Source organism: Hydractinia symbiolongicarpus, chromosome 2 (assembly GCF_029227915.1).
Source record: "Hydractinia symbiolongicarpus strain clone_291-10 chromosome 2, HSymV2.1, whole genome shotgun sequence".
Classification (NCBI taxonomy): Eukaryota; Metazoa; Cnidaria; class Hydrozoa; order Anthoathecata; family Hydractiniidae; genus Hydractinia; species Hydractinia symbiolongicarpus.
This window is the reverse complement of record NC_079876.1, coordinates 24339109-24355272: the sequence shown is the minus strand read 5'-3', so window position 1 is coordinate 24355272 and position 16164 is coordinate 24339109. Positions and strand designations below refer to the sequence as shown.

General features: G+C 32.7%; 2 protein-coding genes across 3 annotated transcripts in view; one reads left to right on the top strand and one right to left on the bottom strand.

The window, feature by feature from the left end:
- LOC130630285 (receptor-type tyrosine-protein phosphatase S-like) overlaps positions 1–9759 on the bottom strand; it is a 44714-nt gene extending 34955 nt beyond the window's left edge. Inside the window, exons 1-6 of one of the 2 annotated variants that reach the window (XM_057443718.1) lie at positions 9492–9759; positions 7567–7619; positions 7143–7415; positions 4954–5226; positions 2978–3238; positions 2064–2327 (exon numbers count right to left, since the gene is read on the bottom strand). In XM_057443718.1, the coding sequence (XP_057299701.1) occupies positions 2064–2327; positions 2978–3238; positions 4954–5226; positions 7143–7415; positions 7567–7606 (1111 nt within the window). In that variant the 5' untranslated portion in view covers positions 7607–7619; positions 9492–9759. Of the gene's footprint in view, positions 1–2063; positions 2328–2977; positions 3239–4953; positions 5227–7142; positions 7416–7566; positions 7620–7940; positions 8594–9491 lie in introns of those variants that run through there. The other variant, XM_057443717.1, reaches the window with a different exon arrangement.
- LOC130630299 (uncharacterized) overlaps positions 1–16164 on the top strand; it is an 86584-nt gene that overhangs the window by 60170 nt on the left and 10250 nt on the right. The gene's annotated exons all lie outside the window — the stretch shown is intronic.

Here is a 16164-nt window from a genome sequence, read left to right as displayed (position 1 = left end):
AAAAATACTTTTTATTTATTTTTTTTTTTTTTACAACATTTTTTTTTTTCTTGTTTTTAGCTTCTTCGAACCTAGCCCGATTCTCTTCATAATTCTTTATCTCCACTAATGTCTTTTCTTCGATTTGACGGAGAAGGTTCTGGTTTGGCGTTATAAAGGGAAATTCCGCTTGCAATTCCAATCAAACATTTAGAAGGCGATAATGACGAAGATGATCCTTTTATTTTGCAGGTTTATTATGTAATGATGTTACTATGATAACAAAACGGGTAACTGAACTGTTTAAGACGAAAATTTGTAAATTTAACTTTTTCAATCGCACTATAATTAGAGGAAATTTTGACCATTACCACACTAAACTAGAGGAGAATCGAAAATTCCTCAAAACTCATCCGCATTAATGGGGAAAAAATTGTTCAATTTTCGAAAAATAGGCCACCCGCACTAACTTACTGTACCGGTATTCGCTTTCAAGGTTTTACTTTCTTCTACTAACAATAGTATCTTTTTGTAAATCGTCTGAATCTATCTTAAAAAAATTTTCTTCAAAAAATTTCTTCTCGCTGTTTGGGATTTTCAGAAAGATAAAAAGAGCCCTGAAGACGAGGTTGTATCGAATCGTGTTTATTCCCCGGTTTTTTAATTTTTGAGAGGTCACGTGAAAATCTTTAAAATCGCCTGATGAAAGATAGATATATAGATAAAAAACAGCACAGAGCCAGGACGCTGCTAAGTATGAGTTCAGGCTAAAACTTTTTCTTTTTCAGAGATCGTGTACTCCTCGTGTGGCCAGAACAGCCAGTGTACGGCCATGACTAAAACTGCTTACATTTTGTTGGTCGTCCCTTGCTGGTCTGGCTTGCCGTAGTAGCTTTATTGATGTAGCTATAGCTAGAAAGCTAAATACTCAGTTCTTTAAATTTGTGTATTTTATTACGTAAGAAATATTTAATATATAATTGAGAAAAGTGTGCTGGCTAGTTAGCTAGCTAGCTCAACTATTGATACTGATTTGAATCTTCTTTTGATTGGTGCTGACATACCTTTTCTTTTTATAACAATCCTAAAATTACTTTTACCATAGCTATTAAGCTAAAATTTCCAGAATTTTCCAGATCAGTTTTGAAAATATCCAGTTAAAGTTTTAACTATAATTATAAAATACTACATAAATGTAAAAAAATTATTTTTTATTTTTGTTCTTCGGCTTTAGCCGGTAGAACTTTAAAATAGGTTCCTTTTTTGTCGCCGTTATTACTACCGAGACTAGTGAAGCACGGCAGGATACCAGTCTAGTGTAGCGGTACGGGAATTACTAGTTTTGAGTGTTATAACAGACTACTCTGTTTTGCACAAGGTGCAAATACCTATTATTTTCACAAATTAATATTTTGCATATTATTTTATGTTCAGTTGTTTTGGCTAGTACAAAGCTTCAACGATTTGGTTATCTTTTATGTGATCTGTGTTTCATTAATGATCTATTACTTATTTTTGTTTTGGTAGGTGTGAGCACGGCTAACGTGTTCACGATAAATCTATTAAGTTGAATTTTAACATTGCAGGTTAGTTACAAGAATAATTGAGAATTAGGATACTCAATGACTTGTTTATCCCATTATTCTCCGTTTTTAAGGTCTACTTCAAATTTTAGAATCTCCCAGGATAATGACGGAAATGCTCAACCCGCAAGGCTTCTTCTTAATTTTTAAAGCGCATCGCCACAACGCATGGACACATTTTTATGCCCGACAAAGACAGGTCGTTTTTTCTTTTGTCTCTGGATTGCCCTAAGTTCCCACTCCTTCGTCAGGATCATTTTCATGTTTAGAGGGATAGCGTCGTGAATGTGTTTAAATAACATTAAGTACTGAAGGATTTGAGTGTACGTAACCTAATATTCAACACACGAGTTGTTCATTTTAATAAAGAATGTGTTAGTTTTTAAACAATGTGGACTACTATTTTGACTTAGTGTTGAATGGACAAAATCAATTTCTAAAACTGTTTTTAGTGGCATTACAAAGCTGTAAAGTTAAGTTGCAGCCTGATTAAACACTTACAGTATATATCACTCGATGACACAGTCGCAGAAGCTTCATCACTTTGTATGGAATTTTGTGATGTAGCAATACAACTATATTTAGTCCCAGCCAAAGAACGATTCACATTCTGTACCACAATTACATCTTTGGTTTGCCCGTTTATTATAACATCTTTTTTACTCCATTTAAATGACATGGCTGCTCCACCCTTTACATTGCATTGGATAGTCATGCTTTCTCCTTCAATTGTTGGTGTAATTGTGACAGAAACATTTAATTTAACTAAAAAGGATATTGATAATAAAAAAGTAAATATTTAGCACTTCAGTTTTGCATCTATGTAGTTCATAATTAAGAATTTACTATTTCTTTTTCTATTTTAGATCCTACTGCACGCTGCCCTCTATTACATTCTTTAGGCTGCAATAAAGATTTATTGAAACAGATCACGTTGCCATAACAATAGATAAAATGCTAGTGTCAATACTTTTCTTTCCTATATGTCTAAACTTCTCAATAATCTTATCGTGTTTAAAACTTTGAAGTTTGCTTGTAGCAAACCTTAATCCGGTTTCTGTTGCATTATTGCACGAAAAAGAAAATCTAAAAAGGAAGAGGCGCATCTTATGTCAAGATGTTAGAACAGCACAAACCCAGTCATACGCCTGCTAACGCGGTAAATCATGAACAGAAGTCTGAATACATTAAACCCGGTTAATACTTCGTATAATAATAACTGTTCGAGCAATACCTTGACCGACGTCAAATCGCCTAGAATTGCGAGTTAATATGGGGTTAATATTATTACGCGTGTTATCATGTCAGCCTTATTCCACCATTGTGATCTACATTTTAGGCCGCTTGCTCCTTTAGTTGTTGGTTTGATTGTAATTAATAAAACATATAGGTTTACCTATCTCTCACCTACATACCTAAAATACTAACTTCTGGTGACTTTTTCTCCACATTATTCAATCGCGCTTCACATGTGTAATTTCCACTGTCTGCGGATTGGACAATTCTGGTATGTGTGGAAGCTGACTGAAATGATGTAATGTTTGCAGTACCTTTCCAAAATTTGTATTCAATACCTGCAGTCGAGGATGACGTATTAACACGGCATGTTAATGTAAGTGATTCGCCAGAATTCAAAGAATTTGAAGATGTTTCTAAAGTGGGAGCTTGAAACAATTCTAAAAAATAGGCATAATATATCTAACAAAATTTTCGTTATATTTCTTTAAATTAGTCACAAAATAATACTGCAAGGTAGATAGTTGCGAACTAAATATTACTAAGAAAGTTATAAGTCAAAATTCTGACACAGAATTGTTAAAAACATAATGCGGAAAAAAGATTAAATTTTAGATTATGATATATGAGGGAAGTCTTCTCTGCAATGATAATCATATTCTGTCTTTTCAAAATAGTTATGCGCAGCCTTATCTACTTTTATTTTAAGACAACTTATTATAATTGAGAACAGTATTATTACTACGGTATTTGACGCTTAATTGGAACCTCCTGAGAAATTTAAAAAAGTTTGCGTTAAGCAATTTTAAACTAAAAAAAAAAGAGAAATAAAGACAGGTGATTCTTTTAAAAACCATAAAACTTTAGATAACGTAATAAAAAAGTAATGTAGCCCTTAATATATCAACACTGAAAGCATTTTTATGGGCAATGCTTATTATATGGATTATCCACGCACATTGACATTTATAGGAATAAAAAATGCAGAATACAAAATTGGTTTAAGTTAATGAAAAACTTTGAGTTTAACGGTTTTGTACTTATCCTGCGTATTTATAAGAAGTTTCTTTAGGAAATCCATTAGGGAACTGGTAAAGCTTGAGAAAAAAAAAGTTCGAGTTAATTCGTTTTCCGTATTATCCGGCGGCTACTGTCTGTTTGTGGCGAATACAAATCTAATAGATGTTTGCCTGTAGTTTGAGATCACAACATGAACTCCATAGTATTGATAAAGTCTTCAGGGTAAAGATTATTTTTGAAGAGTACAGCAGAAGTGCGAACCACGGTGTGAGCAATCCCCTACTCGCATTTTATCTTCAACACCTTATATAAACAGTTCTGTGTATTAGCAGAAATTTGAACTCATTGATTTTAACATAATTCAATACAAACAATGCAGGAAATCTTGTCTGGAAAGAACTTTACAATTTTCCCTTCTAAACTTTACATATGCCTAGCTTAACCGAAATGCCGATTTAATGTAGTCTGGAATCTTAATACACAAATTTTTTGATAAGAAACTATTCAATCTTTGTACGTTTTATGTAAGTAGTGAAAAGAAGAAAAACAGTCACATTTCGGCAAAAAAAAGTTCTGGAAAATGAACAGAACTGTGCAAGAAAAAGGCTATCACGGTTTTGTTTTCTTGCAGTTTTCTTTCTTTCGTATGAAGGAAGTTACTCATTCTGTTTTTGCAACAAATAAATTTGTTGTGTTACTTGTGCTTATATTTGTACAGACGTGAAGTTGCTTAAAACTTTTTATAAATCCAATTTAGTTTATGGTTGAAAAATCGTGTAGATGTATTAATTCCAAGGTCAGTGTTTGAGCACAAGCACGACTGAGATCAATGAATGTACGCGAAAGGTATTATTAAAAGGGGCGAGGAATATAGTCAACTATTTCTTAAGGTTTTTAACAGCCTTTTCCCCTTCTGTAAACCTGCGTGAACGCAATTGATCACATTAAATGTAAAAATTTTGCTTAATTAGGAAAACCAAGGGTTTGAAAATTGTCGACATTACAACAATATCGTAACCTACTCGTCAACCAATTTCAACTTTAGCATACCCCCACACCCACATCTCCTAACAGTTGACGTCATTTGTTATAGGTTTTCAATGAAGACTTATAGAATTTCTTAGAATTAACTTGCCATTCACTGTTAGCGAAACAGGTGCACTGGTGACTGAAAGAGGAGGTGTTGTTGATGCTGATACAGTGCACGTGTATGATCCAGAATTTGATTTCATTGCTTTTGATATGATGAAGACATTATTACCATCTGTTGTTATAACATTACCATCTTTTTGGAATGAATAAGAAACTGGATTCACGTTTGTATCCACACCACAAGTAAAAGTGACAGTGTCACCTTCATTAATAGATGTCGATGTTGGTGAAATAGTCAATACTGCATTTTCCAAGTCTAAGAAAATAATGTTGAATATTTCACTATCCTTGTGTTCTGCAGCTTTTACTATAAAGGCTTTGTCTTTAAGGAAATTGTTATATTAAATTGGCCCCACCCACCCCTTTACCCTGCACACTCACACCCTAATGAAAACATCCATCAATATTTATAATAGTAAAATGATCACACTGTTTAGGGAGATATTTCAAAAATTAAAAAATATTGAAAAAAATACATTTTTTTAATTTAATTTTAAGCTATTTTATGATTTTGGAGTAATGTTACTGATTAGAAAAATGCATAAATTTTATAAGGAGGAGTCATGCAATAACAATTTTTGGATGTAATCATGTAAAAGATGGATGTAATCAACCAATTCAATCAGCAAAGAAGCTCTCAAGCAAAACATTGCTGTTGTTAAGATCAGCTTTCAATGTAAACACAAATACCATAATAGATTTTGCTGTTATGAAAGATTTAAACGGTGGCAAAACTAAATATTTTATTTATATATTTATTAAATAATTTTTAACTTCGATGCCACCATTATACGCATTGTGTACTTTTTAAAGAACACTTATTTGTTATGAAAAATGAGCGGACAATAGGTTAGTAAGTTGAAAAGAGTTAGTAGTTATATGTTTTTGTTGTCTAAAAACCACTACACCAAAATTTTGCCGTTGCCAACCTTAAGAGCATTCACTACAACAAATGCTAAGTAATTGTTCCACCTCGAAAAATTAAAATTCAGTGGTTTGATTGGATAATGAATTGTCAATTGATTATGTACTATAGCCAATGTCTGAGATGTTTTTCAAGGATTCGTCCTTGGATTATTGTTTGTTGTTTTAATGATTTAGATTATACAATTCATAACTCTTACTTCCATCTGTATAAGGATGATACAATAAATGTTCAAAGCTGTAATTCTTCTCTTGAACGCTAATCTGCACTTAAATGCGAGTTAAGTATTTTCAAAAAATAGATCCACATTGATTATTTACTATAATTATTTACTATAAATACTGATAAATTGAAGTGACCTATCACTTTCAATAATTGTTGACGATGTTAATGAGGAAGTCAACACTGCAACACCAAATTAGCTTAATCAAGTTTAGCCGTCCACATCATCATAACAAACACATTTTTAAGTCATTTGCAAAAAATCGATGTAACACGTTTGCTAATAACGAGGCAATACTTCTTTGTGTTTGAGTTTATGCAATTTTGTTGACTTATCATAAAAAATAATTAAATTGCAGCTTTAAAGTAACTTCCAAGAAATGGTAACAAATGGCTTTATCGAGAAAAACATTCTCATTTTCAAGCGCAAAATAACTCTTTTTACCTAGACCTAATACTATTAAACTTATTAAGAAATAGTTATTACTCACTCCACAAGTAAATATTGACACTAAAATTTTAAATAGATTTTGTATGGGAGAAATTTACAACTAAGATTTATTGTTAGTGTAAATAAAAACTTAATAATAGAAGACATGACTAGTTAGAACATTATTTGACTGATAAATATACAATACTTGGCTGTTGAAGATACAATTTTCTTTTTTATAAGTCAAAAAAGGCTAAATGACTTTGACGAAAAATAGTGTTGATTATGAAAAAAGAGCTAATGACTGTTGCATTCCTTTGTTTTCTCTCTCAAAATTCCTTCTCTATTAAACACAACCCTTATATTGCAGTTGTCTGTTGAAGAAGACAAAATAAAAGTTATCATTTCATCCTCCAGATGATGTGAATGAAGGTCCAAAAAATTCCCTCCCAAATCCAGCCCCGCCCTCCCCAAAGTTTTTTCGTCTGCTTTCGCCTTAACTTTATTAGATAAAACATAAAAATTGTTTAATTGAAAAGCAATAAAAAGCAAAAAACACGAAGTAAGCGTTCTTCAATGTTAAGAAAGCACTTACAATTGACAGTTATGGTAAGCTTCGTTGATGATAATGTTTCAGAATCAGTTCCATTTTTTGCTGAACAATGATATACACCAGCTTGATCTTTTGTAATACTATTGATAGTTAACATTTGAGAAGTTTCATCAGGAAATTGAGTGCTATCTTTAAACCATTTAAATGTGATACTAGAAACATCTTCTTCAATGTTACATTCAAGTTGTAGTTCTGATCCTGCATTCAGTGTTGTGTTGCCCTTTATAATTATAACTGAAGGATTTGGAATTTTTCCTATAGTAAAATGTACAAATGATAAATAAATTTTTATAAAGCACTGCTAATAATGTAAAATTTGTGGATTATTATATGCCATCTAATAGAAAAATACAATAAACAGATGTTTTAAACAGGCGCAAAAAAAACGTAAGCATAACGAGCACACCTTGAGCAGGGTACACCAACATGAATAAAAACAGAATCATCTTTATCTTCTGTCTACAAAAAAACACAATGTAATAAATCCTCCATAATTCCTCATTCTATATCTCGTTAATACAAAAAATTTTATTGGCAGGGTGGAAATGTTCTACTTTTCTACTTGAATCTCCACAACTCGAACACTTCTTAAATCCGGAAACTTCCTTAATCCGAACATTTATTTTTGTCCCATGGGGTATTTTCTCACTATAATTGCAATTTCGTGACATGTGACTATGTCTTGAAACAATTGAATGCAGTTGAACAATTCTACTGTTATATGTACCAAGGGCCTTACATGATTCAATGTCATTCGAACAAAATATAAATACTTTTTACCGTTTCGAAATTCCCACAATTATTGCGTCTGTTGCTGCGGCAAAATGTCGAGAAGAAGATAAAGATTTGTTAACCAAATCCGACGCTGCCATCTCACCTGACGATTACGTAGATTTCGATATTAAAGTAACCACATCATAACTAACGAACGCTGACATAATCGCAAAAGTAACCAGAACCCATGGAAACGACGACGACGAAAATAAAGAAAGTGGCACGGCAGAGGATAAAACAAACCGAGAAACGAAGAAGTGCAAAAAGGTAATGACTTTCTCAAGATTTTAGCATCAATTCTACTTCCAGGGAAGCTGTCATGAGGTGGCTTAAGGACTAGAAACGTAATGTAGAAAAAGAGTTCATTTTTAGCAGAAAGGAAACTTTGATCTCGGATTCCTTTTTGAAACATCTGCAAATGTGCAATAATACGTAAATACTTTGATAACATTACTACTGCAGAAAAATAGTTAGCATCATTATATTCTTTCGCAAGAATTTTTCTCGTCATCACCCATTATTTTTTATACAAGCCATGTCTCGGATATGGTTGTCCGTTTTTCACACAAATCAAATGGCTACAGAAAATTTTGGCTTAAAAACTTAAATGCATTTCGTTTATTGCACTTAAACCACACCCCACCTCTTCACAACCATGGTCAAGGAATATATACTTTGCTCTATCCTTCAAACAAACTTCATGACAAGAAAGACACGACGTTTGCATCATAACCAATACCGTCATCGTCGTCGTCACAATTATCTGTATGTAGAAATAACAACAAAATAGCGAGATTGTGACGAAATGACGACAAAATAGCGAAAATATGACGAAAACAACAAAATAGCGAGATTGTGACGAAATGACGACAAAAGAGCGAAAATATGACGAAAACAACAAAATAGCGAGATTGTGACGAAATGACGACAAAATAGCGAAAATATGACGAAAACAACAAATAGCGAGATTGTGACGAAATGACGACAAAATAGCGAGATTGTGACGAAATGACGACAAAATAGCGAGATTGTGACGAAATGACGACAAAATAGCAGTAACACATATCTCAATTAAAACTTTTAAACGTTTTAAGGGGATTCCCCTTTTGATTAATTTGACTTTGAATTTTCCCCTCCATTAATTTTAGTACGTTGTTTTGTAAAACGAATTATGTGAAAATTCAAGAATTGAAAGACATCATGACTGTAAAATGTCTGTTAAGTATAGATATACGTTAAACGAAGAGTTGTAAATGATTGAATGATGAAAACAAGCATAACACGCTTATGAAGGTTTTGTTTTGTAATAAAAAAGGAAAACAGGACAAACAAAGCAAAATCTTGTATGGTGTATACCAGAACTCTTGGCTATGATTCTATATTCAATAATAAAAAAACAAAAAAAAAATGAAAGCAGTAATAGATTAAAATAAGGATCAAGTGTCAGAAGACACCTCCTAGTGATGGTGTTGAGCTACCCTGTCTATTTTGATGCAGCAGAATTTTATAAAAGAACCACACGAAAAAAGTACTTGCATTCACAAAGTGTCCTCATACCTTGATTCTTTCACATACCAGGATAAACGCTTCACCTTGGTAGATACCCGATAAAGTTAACCAGCTTTGAACTTTCACTCAAACTCTAGTATACTCTAGTAAAAATACCAGTTTAAAATCAAAATCCAACGGTTGAAAATCAGACAACTCATATCTGACTGTTGCTTTTGTATACAAATCCTCTCTTCATTTAGCAAGCATTTGAAGGACAGAAAGTGCTTCATCTGAAAGCCAACAATAAAAAGCAACTGCAAACCCAGGTTTTGTTAGCTCTGAAAGAATTGTATATATAGGTTGAACAAAGCGTTAATTTAATACAAGGGAAAGAATTTAATTAAGACGTTGAAGAGTAAAAGTAATTAACAAATTATTGTTTTTAATACAAAACTAATCTTTTCCAAGTTAATAACTTTCAGTTCATATAAATACATCTTTTACTATTTTTCTCATATCTGACTAAAAATTAACTTAACTTAATTTTAAAAGAATTAAATTTAAAGCAGTAATTTCATTTCATATTAGAAACTAGACTCCTTTAGATTAAAGTATTGTGGTTGGGTTGTTAATAACTATTTATATTAAATTAGATTGGTTGCATAAATAGGTTTAACCTTAATTAAAAATGCATACAGAAATAAAAAGCATTCCAAGATGATAAAAGTAAAGAAGTTCCTTTGAGAGTGCTAGGTGAAAAAATAAGACCCAAAGTGATTTAAGATTTTGTTATGCGTAATTGATAAGCGATTTCGGCTTGCCTTAGTCAACGGGTTGCTGTTTAAACCCATTTTACGCTAGCACAGTAGCGGAATGATAATTATTCTGCAGGTAGCAGCTCCGATTGAAAATACTTTTGAACATTCAAATAATATTATTATTTTAGTTAAAGAAAATGCAGGTAAACAAGAAAGAACTTGAAGCTTTATCTCAACTACTTGACTAAGAAGTATGAAATTTTTCATGCAACAAAGGGCTGGCATGAAATGTTTTCAACAAAAGGTGAACAAATGTAATAAAATATTTTCTAAAATATTAAACGAAAAAACAAAGCCACAATCTTCATATTTTAAAAGCAAGAAAGACATTACTTTGTAGAAGTTAGAAGTTGTATGAATATCACTGCAGAGAAGTCGATAAAAGGAGGCAAATGGTAAAATTTGTATTAAACTATTTCTAACCACTTCAGGAACCTGTAGAAAATTGGCCCAAAAAACGTAATATGAAGATAGCTAACTTAATTTATTTACAAACTGAAGTATGTCAGAAACTTCTAATATAAAAAAAGTATTAGGATTTATCCTTTGGAGGCAGACCAGCACAGTATTTTACAAGCAGAGTCACGGCGGAGAAAAATAGCTGATGACACTGATGCGGTATACTCTGTCAAAATATGATCTAAAACATTAATCTTAATAACGACAGATAAGATTCTCTTTACAACAAAGTCAAACATAAAATAATGTTTATTTGTGTCGTTCAAATAAAAAAAGAGCATGCAATACCTGTTTTGTTATATACCTGATTTATTCGTATTTATTTTCGTTACAGTCTTAACGTTATAATACGTGCAACAACCTCCACCCTTCTCACAAGTCGATTAACCATCAGAGATGAAACAAGTTAGAGCTGAAACATAACTACTACACTACTAATACCGCATTATTCTTGTCCCACATGGAGTTTAGAAAAAAATAAAGTTATTTTCGGTTGAGCAAAGCGAGTTTGAAAATAACCTCTTTTATTGCCTTCTTTTGTTTTCAGAAATATACATGCGTTCGTAAGTGTTTACAAAATTCCCGCCATAATTATTTTAGAATACTCTTAACCAATCAGGTGTGGTGATTAAGATATCGGGTGTTACATCCGAGATCTTATTAAAATTGGCCTCATTATAAAGTTTTTAACAAAAGAAATTAATGCTTGGACGATTTGAATGATTGAAATTGATCACAAATAACAAGAACACAAAAAGCTGAATCAGGGTAAATTTTCATTAAACAATAGGAGTGGATAATTGTTTGACAGACGGTTTTACTTAAAGGGGCTACGAACCGGTTAAAATGCTCACCTTCTGTATATCCCGTGCACAATATTTTAAAGATCCGGCAAACGCGTTTTGCGCAATGAACAGACCAGCGCATTTGCTCATTGGTTCAATATTTTTGTTGAAAAGTATATTACAAAGATATATTTCAGCGAGACTCTTCTGGATGAAAACATGACCAAGGCTGGAGAGGATAAGAACTCTAGATTTATCTATATTTATACGTCTGTATAGTCTATAAATTACATACATGCCGGAAAAAAAGCCAGTTTGGTTATTCACCGCCATCAGCTGGACTTTTGTGTAAGTCACTAAAGTCGAAAACCAACAGCCGATCCGTAGCCCCTTTAAGGTCAAAATACAAAGTACAACGTATGCGATTTTCATCGGACGGACGGACGGACGGACGGACGGACGGACGGACGGACGGACGGACGGACGGACGGACGGACGGACGGACATGCATAAACATATGTTTATTGCATGTAAAATCATCATGCGTTTATTTTTAGCATTCCCACCTATAAGTTTAACTTCAAAACTTGTAAAATAAACATATGTTTATCAATAAACGCATGGTGGGAACCAGGCTTAAGCAATATTTTAAAGTTTTTTGGGAAAATTCTTTACTCTTAAAGGAAGGCATATTCACAAGGTATTATTTTTGGATTCTTTCTTCTCGCAAATCCAGTCCATTGATAAAGTTTGCGGTCCGTTTTACTTGATCCTGATACTCTCCGGTGCATGTTTTCAAAGTATTACTTTAAGGGCAGAAACATGAGGCAGAAACATTTTCACACGCGTTTTTCGTCTTTTTGCCCTTTTTCGGGAAAGCTTCCGCCTTTGAAAATTCCAATAGAGCAAAATGCAAAAGGTTTTTCACGCGATATCATAGCCAATTTAAAAAAACGTTTTTCACGCGAAAAAATCATTTAATTCAAAGCAAATTTAAGGCTGAATGGATGGATATTGTTAATGCGCATATAATCTTTTACTTTCTTCAGTCTATCAATCTATTACAATAACTTTTATCTCTTTCTTTTTTTTGCCATGCTAAAAATTTCTCTCATATCTTTATTTCCTCCAATTTTTGTTGCAGTTTTCTTCTTTTTTTCTATTTTGCACTGAAACAGGTGGAGTGTTCGCGACTAGGGGTGAAGTCGTTACAAAATTAAAAAGGTTGCCAACGGCTCTGTCTTCTACAGACTCGATATAACACGAGAGTTTGAATTATTATGTGGCTGCAAAATTCAGCGGTACATTGGTGAAAATGAAGAAACTAATGACGAAACTACCCCATAATTCTCTGGTTTCAAGATCAACTTCAAATTTTAAAATCTTTTTGGCTAATAGCGGAAATCCTCAATCCCCCGTGCGTCTTGTTTCTCTCTTGAAAAGCACATCATGCGAGAACAATCAGATAATTTTTTTATTCGTTTAGGTCTTTATATTTTCAAATCCTGCCAGTAAGCTGTTTTATTATGACTAGAATGTTTATAAAATAATATTCTGTTCCCAAACTTTGTCTTCCATAAAATAAGTTAGGCAATTAAATGTTTTTTTTATAAAAATCCATTTTGGTTTCATTTAGTAAAATATCTATTTTATAATATTTTTTCAGAAATAATTTTTGCAAATAGAAGTTTTTATTTCGCATCGCAGAAATTTTTATCGCCAAAATTTATTTTGTGAAATTTTTTGCCTTAATATATGTCATATTTTAATCTTTTAAAGTATTTTAAAGGTTTATTTCTTTCGTTGTCACTCTCAATAATATCGGAAAAAGTTGTTTGTTATATTGTTATGGGATATTACATGGTGACCGTTTCATCAAATATTTAATTATTTATACTAGTATTTAAAACATTTTTTTGTAACCTGAAATATAAAATCATGTTTGTTCATACTCGTCCCCAGGATTTGTTGCCTATGTCAAAGCCGCCATCTTTATAGTAAATCCTTGCATATATTATGACGCGTGAATGAATTATCTATGTTGGATGTAAACCAATCGCATTACAGAACTCACCAGCCTCCGGTTTTGATGTCATAAAGTCAAAAGTGCCTGGGGACGAGTTTGATGCTTTTTACATTTGCTACAGGTACCTTAACAAGATTAATTTGCGCGTAGCAATTTTTGTGGTAATTTTGCGAACGTTAGCTAATTTTCGCGGATGAGTATTATGCGTAATTTTCTGGAATATAAAATTTCGCAAATCATAATTATTGGCAATAAGAAGTGCGTGGGAAAAAACTGAAAATATAGTTTCCGTTAAAATCATACTTTTCACTAAGGGTCGTCCTGACTGCCATTCCAGGTGGGTAAGAATTGCAAAAAACAATGTACACAACCCAATAATTTTCATGTATCCCACAGAAAAAGTGTGAAATGATGGTCCCACCACTGCAACTAATTCAAACCTTATTTTAGACACAGTAGTATGTTTTTGTTTTTTTTGGATTTAACCCAAAAATCGGGGAGAGTCTTCGGGCAACCTATAGCATTTTTTTCATACGATCATGTAAAAATCAAAAATTATGTTAAATATCTTTTTAACTATCAAAAAATTCAAACAGAATAAGAAAATTCGCTCTGGCACTAAAGTAATTGGATTTTAAGTAGATAGGGCTTACTTTACGGCTAACCTGTCAAAAAGGGAAAAGCCCCTAGGGACGGGATTGGAAAGATCCTGGACCGAATAGGGTTAAAATAAGTCTTCAAATCCCAGGAAATAGAACTCATATACTCATTGTTTTAGGTTCGCCTGAATAATCGGTTTCTAGTGACAGCTTATTGCATAGCTTCATTGTTTTTACTTTACGAGATTTGCGCATCCTCGATCTCCGGATTTTTTTGTAATAATGCTTGCTGCACCAGATACTTGATTTCAAGCCTATATTTATATTTCAACATGTCACCTGGTTAGGACAATAAGTTTAGGACAGAAAGAAATTCAAAAATGAATGAGTAGATTTAGATATACAACTAATATAAGCATCAAACTCTTTTGTTGATCAATGTGTTTATGCATGATGATTATCGGAGTATATGACGCAATGCCAGAACTTAACACGTCTGTATTATATGCCGTGTATACCAACATAAATCAGTGCGCAGCTATGATAACACAGCTTTCTATGAAATGATGGTTATATTATTTGTAACAACCATGTAAAGGAGAAGAAGTGGGAGAAAAATCTTTCTTTACATTGTAACATCGCTAAGCATACATCAAATGTTAGAAAAGATTTCTTACCGCATGTCTGTTATGGATTATATCTTTAGCCTATAAATAGTAAAATTTTAATCCAAACTGCTTTTGTTTACGTTATATGAAAGGCTTTTTTTAGGATTAAAAGTTTAGATAGCATAAAATCCTATGTAGCTATATGTATTAATTAATCGTTAGCCATTTTTTTTTATTATAATTCCCGCAAAATTGTGAAGCCGATTCTCTACTAGGAGAAGGTGAATCAGCGAACAAGTTTTTCACCGCAAAATTTCCCGATAAGTAAAAATTCTCGCCACAACATACAGACAGGAGGAGAGTGCTTATAATGTGTGTGAAATAAGACACCAACATTCTTCCTAGAAATACGATTGTTTGTTTTGTTGTTATTGACTTTTTTTGTCACAATAAACTTTATAGTTTTCTGTTTAAGTTGCCTAGAAAATATGACACTCATTCATCATTCGACAGCCGTAAGTTTTAACAGATTGTGAGCAAATACGAAAACCGAAGACTAAAAAGCAGTTAATCCTGATAGAATATAAACCTTGTCGCTAGGAATCTATTTTATTAAATTAAATGACAATTAAATGACTAATTGTGAGTGAGTATGTGTGACCATCCTTCCTTCCCTTTTTTTTGAATCTTCGATTCCGAACAGATATCGTTAAACAAATCCTTTTTGTACTCAAGTTTAACATCAAAAAATTGAAAAAACTTACGATAGACGTAATAGAGAAAACCTCTTGTGTCGCCTTATTGTGCAGCATACAACGTCGTTAAAATTATAAACTGGGGGCTGTCGCAAAACTGTAACAGAACAACTTTCTTCTTCTGAAATCAGGGCGGTATGCTTTTTCTCATTGTCAAAGATCCGACTGAAGGTTCTGATCTACCCTGATTGTTATGAACAGGTGAGCAACAAGGAAAAATTAGAAAAAAATACAATATAAATTTTTACAAGGCAAGTATTCAAGAATACATTTTTTATTTATATAGGAACGCATTTAAGAAAAGTTTTTGTTTTAAGTACACTCAGGTGGGACTGACCTTGGCTCCCCAGTGATATAAATCTTTTCCTACGACAACTTGTCAGCAAAAGTAATGCATTAGCAAACATGACACAGGATGATTAGAATTACGAAACAAATATGACGTAACGCGCGACGCTCAATTAAATTTTAATTAATTCTAACCGAGGTTGTCAACTTGCAACCCACGTTCTCTTGTCGCATTCAAGAGAGGATTGGTTGATTTTGGGACATAATGTTGAAGGGTGAGAGGTTTTTTATGATTTCCAAACGACAAACCTCTAAAACTGATTCAATGTCAGTTAACAATAAAAACTTTGCTGAAGGTCGAAAGATCCAATATAGTCGTTGTATATACAAAGGTCACAAGT